General features: G+C 48.4%; 1 protein-coding gene across 1 annotated transcript in view; it reads left to right on the plus strand.

The window, feature by feature from the left end:
- Nucleotides 1–1059, plus strand: part of LOC143289684 (C5a anaphylatoxin chemotactic receptor 1-like) — an 11139-nt gene extending 10080 nt beyond the window's left edge. The window contains exon 6 of the mRNA XM_076598732.1: nt 728–1059. Coding sequence (XP_076454847.1) covers nt 728–1059 — 332 coding nt within the window. The remainder of the gene's footprint in view (nt 1–727) is intronic.
- The last annotated feature ends 3941 nt before the right edge of the window (nt 1060–5000 follow it).

Here is a 5000-nt window from a genome sequence, read left to right on the forward strand (position 1 = left end):
CGCGCGTGTGTCATTGTTCGTGTTCCGTTTTGCGTCTGTGTGCTTGTTTGAAATCAGAAGAATGTTGGTAAGTTTGTGTGTGTGTGTGTGTGTGTGTGTGTGTGTGTGTGTGTGTGTGTGTGTGTGTGTGTGTGTGTGTGTGTGTAGGGTGGTGGGTTTGTATGTGTGTGTGTGTGTGTGTGTGTGTCTCGGGGGTAGGGTGTTTGTGTGTGTGTGTGTGTGTGTGTGTGTGTGTGTGTCGGGGGTAGGGTGTGTGTGTGTGTGTGTGTGTGTGTGTGTGTGTGTGTGTGTGTGTGTGTGTGTGTGTGTGTATGTGTGTGTGTGTGTGTGTGTGTGTGTGTGTGTGTGTGTGTGCGTCTCTCTCTCTCTTTCTGTGTGTGTGTGTGTGTGTGTGTGTGTGTGTGTGGAGGGAAGGGTGTGTGTGTGTGTGTGTGTGTGTGTGTGTGTCTGGAGGTGTGCGTGTGTGTCTGGAGGTGTGTGTGTGTGTGTGTGTGTGTGTGTGTGTGTGTGTGTGTGTGTTCATGTAAAACATTTTGCGTGGTTAAGTTACACATTCTGGAACATAGTAAAACACGTCCTGAATATATCACCAACACTTTAAACGATTCAAAGAATTAAAAACATTCCTGATTTTTTTTCCTTTTTTTTTCTCACCCCATAACACACTATGCGCGCTTTCCTAACAACCACCCTCCTCCACGCCAAACACCACCCACATCTGTTTCAGGCCCCGGACCGTTTTTCTCTCTGTACGTGTACTATGCTGGATGGGCCAGTGTCGAGTTCGAAAGGAGCAACCCCTCTTTCGCCCTTCTGACAGCCATTACCAACATGCTGTGGTACACCAACAGCTCCGTCAACTTCCTCCTCTACATCCTCACTGGCTCCCGCTTCAGGCGAGAGCTGAAGGCAATGCTGGGTCTGGCTACCACCAGAGGCTCTACGGCCAGCGCTGTGGAGGGGCCGGGGTTTGGCAGAGCTGGGAGCGCCCCGGAAAGGAACAGCAGTGGCTCGTTTGGGTCCGGGAAGAAAGCTTCCAACCTTAGCGAGGACTTGTAGTGAGGAGTTGATGGACGTTTAATTGGCCCTACGTCTTCGCGGGAACTTGTAGCAATCGATAAACTTTTATTTTTGGTTCATACGTCTTCGTTGCGATAACGTATGGTGTTTCTTTGTGATATCAGTAAACGTTTGTTGTTTGTTTGTCACCAATAAAGTGTTTTTGTTTTTTTCCCCTAATGTTTGCTTCCTCCCTGATCCTGGGGTCTGTAACAACATGGAAAAAGGACGTCCCAGACTGTGACCCGGGGGACGCTTCAAGATCCCCACTGGACCCCTGGGGAACACTCCAGGTACGTCAAACGTCCCCGTTACCGTTACCGTGCATGAAGTTCAGAGGAAGGTCGATTTGGGACGTTACACCACCACAACCACACCTTATCACTGCTCTCATCAGTCGGTCCGACGGGAGACTCCATCACCACCACTGTCGGTCACTCAGTCAAGAGGCAAGCACGATAGCTCGTGTCCAGTGTCTGTGGATGTGCGGATGGCTCCGTCAGATTCAACGTGCGCGGAAACAGGTGGGATACTGACAGTCCTTGTCTGCTGCAGGAAGCGTCACTGCGTTCGGACAAACCCTTATACTCTACACCGAGGGCAATAGCCGAGTGGTTAAAGCGTTGGACTTTCAATCTGAGGTTCGAGTCTCGGAAACGGCAAATGCATGGTAGGTAAAGGACGGAGACTTTTCCGATCTCCCAAGTCAACATATGTGCAGACCCTGCTAGTGCCTGAATCCTGAATCGTTAAAGATCATGAAATCTATGTCAGCGTTCGGCGGGTTTTGGAAACAAGAACATACCCAGCATGCACCCCCACCCTGTAAAGGGAGTATGGTTGCCTACATGGCGGGGTAACTAAACAAAATCAGTCATACACGTAAGATTTTGCATGTCTGTCTGAGTGTGTATGTGTGAGTGCCTGAAATCTAATTGACACAGGAAACGAATGATGAGCGCACAAATGGCAGCCTTCAGTCAGCTTTACCCAGGTAGGCAACCTGTTATACAAATGAACAAAACGGTCATACAATTTAAATGTTACATGTTTGTCTGAGAGTGTATATGTGTACGAGCCTGAAATCTGAATGACACAGGAAACGAATGCTGCGTGCCCAGTGGCAGCCGTCAGTCGGCTCTACCCAGGTAAGCAGACTGTTGTGCAAATGACCCCGTGTTTGTGTAGCGCTTAGAGTTTGGTCTCTGACCGAGGTGACTATGTCGTGTCATACACCACATCAGTCAGGCAGAAGCCTAGCAGCAGCATAACCCAACGCACTGATCAGATCTTGCATACATGCACATGTATTGCTTATCTATCAGAGTAGATTTCTCCCACATATTTTTGCCAGAGGATGACACCTATGTTACCATGGGTTCTTTTTCAGTGCGCCAAGTGCGTGCTGTACACACTGGACCCCGGTTTATCGTCTCAGCCAAATGACTACACTCTCAGTTTCATTTTCCAGTCCAACTTGGGAAAGAGAATAAGACCGGGTTTCGAACTCATACCCTCACAGACACTATTGGCAGATTCGCCACCTGCCACCTCATCGCGGCAACGCCCCCCTCCGCCCCGCTCCCCCGACTCCCATGCGTCCTGTGAACATCTACAAGGTTGACAGAAAGTTATAATGCCTCTGTCTTCTTTTCGTGTGATAGTCCATTGTGTCCGACTATGACCATCAGAACAGCAGAGGAGGCAACTCCTGTTCCGACTATCTGGATTAGAATTTGATTATAATGGAGAGTGTCTTGCCCTATTTGCATCCCCACTCTCTCGACCAAGAGGGTTTTAGGACAGTCGGAGTTGGGATGGTTCCCAAAGGCCAACTCGTAATTCACGAAAGACTGAACTATAAATGACTTCCCATTGCAATGGAAAAACCATTGATCTCACTGTTGGCCCAGCTGTAAGCTCACGTCAATCTGTGAAAAAGCTGAGAGTTGGCATGACAGACCTAATGCCTGTGTAGACAAAGGGGAATGACTGACGGGGGTGAGGTAGGGGTTAATTAATATGCAGGCACAAAAAGCTCAGGTACGTTTTCTTCTTCTTGCCAGACGATCAGACCTCTGTGACCAGTGAAGTTTCATGTTGCCTGTTCACATGATACAACTAGTGGGGTCACTGTCAGACTGACTGGTCCGTCATGTATGATGGTCAGTCGTGTCCGACTATGACCTTCAGAACAGAAGAGGAGAAAACTGCTGTCCACACTATGTGGGCTAGAATTTGATTATAGTGGAGAGTGTCTTGCCCAAGTTACATCCCTTCTCTATCAACCAAGAGGGTTTTAGGACAGTCAGCGTTGGGATGGTTCCCAAAGGCCAACTAGCCCCCCAGGCTGCAGCACTAAGAGCCAGTGCAATTTTGCCTCCTAGTTTGAGAGTCATTGTCCTTCACAAAAGACTAAGCTGTAAATGACTTCCCACCGGTATGGATAAACCATTGATCATACAGCTCCCACATTGCTGTTAACCCAGCTGTTAAGTTATGTCAATATGTGATACAAACTGAGTGTTGGACCGGTCCGTCAGGTGCCTGAGTAATTCCCGCGTAGTCTTAATAAAGTTTTCATCCTACGTGTGTGTGTGTACTGAAAAGATCCCTTCACCTAACACAGACCTATGTTTGCGAGACAAACACATACCTTTCTGGCTCCACGCTCAGCTTATATCAGAGATTGACATAAGCTTTTTTTGTATGATAGTCAGTCGTGTCTGACTGTCAGAACAGCAGAGGAGGCAACTGCTGTCCCGACTATCTGGGCTAGAATTTGATTATAGTGAAGAGTGTCTTGCCCAAGTTACATCCCCACTCTCTCGGCCGAGAGGGTTTTGGGACAGATGGCGATGAGATGGTTCCCAAAGGCCAGTTCGCCCCCAAGGCTGCAGCACTAAGAGCCAGTACAATTTTGCCTCCCAATCTGAGAGTCATTGACCTTAACATAAGCTTACAGCTGAGATAAAAACAAAGTCGTATGTTCCATGGTTTCTCCACTGCAATGGGAAGTCATTTACAGCTTAGTCTTTTGTGAAGGACTATGACTCTCAAACTACGAGGTAAGATTACACTGGCTCTTGGTGCTGCAGCCTTGGGGACTAGTTGGCCTTTGGGGATCAACAGCGACTGTCCTTAAGCTTTTCTATGTCTAACGAAGTGGGGTAGGTGGGGGAGGGGGGAGGGGCGGGAGGAGGGGGATTGGTAACTAGGGCAAGACACTCTGCACTATAATCAGATTCTAGCTCCAAAAGTCGGGACAGCAGATGCCTCCTCTGCTGTTCTGATGGTCATCAGTCGGACACGACTGACCGTCATCCGTATGTCAGTAAACTGCATGAAGAACTGTACAGAAATCACGGTGACGGCGCCTGGTGGGTAAAGGGTGGAGATTTTTACGATCTTCCAGGTCAACATATGTGCAGACCTGCTAGTGCCTGAACCCCCTTCGTGTGTATATGCAAGCAGAAGATCAAATACGCACGTTAAAGATCCTGTAATCTATGTCAGCGTTCGGTGGGTTATGGAAACAAGAACATACCCAGCATGCACGCCCCCGAAAACGGAGTATGGCTGTCTACATGGCGGGGTAAAAACGGTCATACACGTAAAAGCCCACTCGTGTGCATACGAGTGAACGCAGAAGAAGAAGAGGAAGTACAGAAATGCTTCAACACAGTTGTCATTTTTAGTCCCAGATGGTGACAGGACGAAACTGGCCACTGTCTTAACTCTCTCCATACGAACGGCGAAAGAGACGACGTTAACAGCGTTTCACCCCAATTACCACCATCAAAATATTGCAAGCGGAAGGCTCTTATACTGAAGAGGTGAATGTTGACAAAGAATACCACAATTCTGACGACGGAAGCTAAAGGTTGGGTCATTGAGACACCCACTGGACATCCGAGGGGTCTGTGTAGAGGAGAAGAGAG

Source organism: Babylonia areolata, chromosome 14, assembly GCF_041734735.1.
Source record: "Babylonia areolata isolate BAREFJ2019XMU chromosome 14, ASM4173473v1, whole genome shotgun sequence".
Lineage (NCBI taxonomy): Eukaryota > Metazoa > Mollusca > Gastropoda > Neogastropoda > Buccinidae > Babylonia > Babylonia areolata.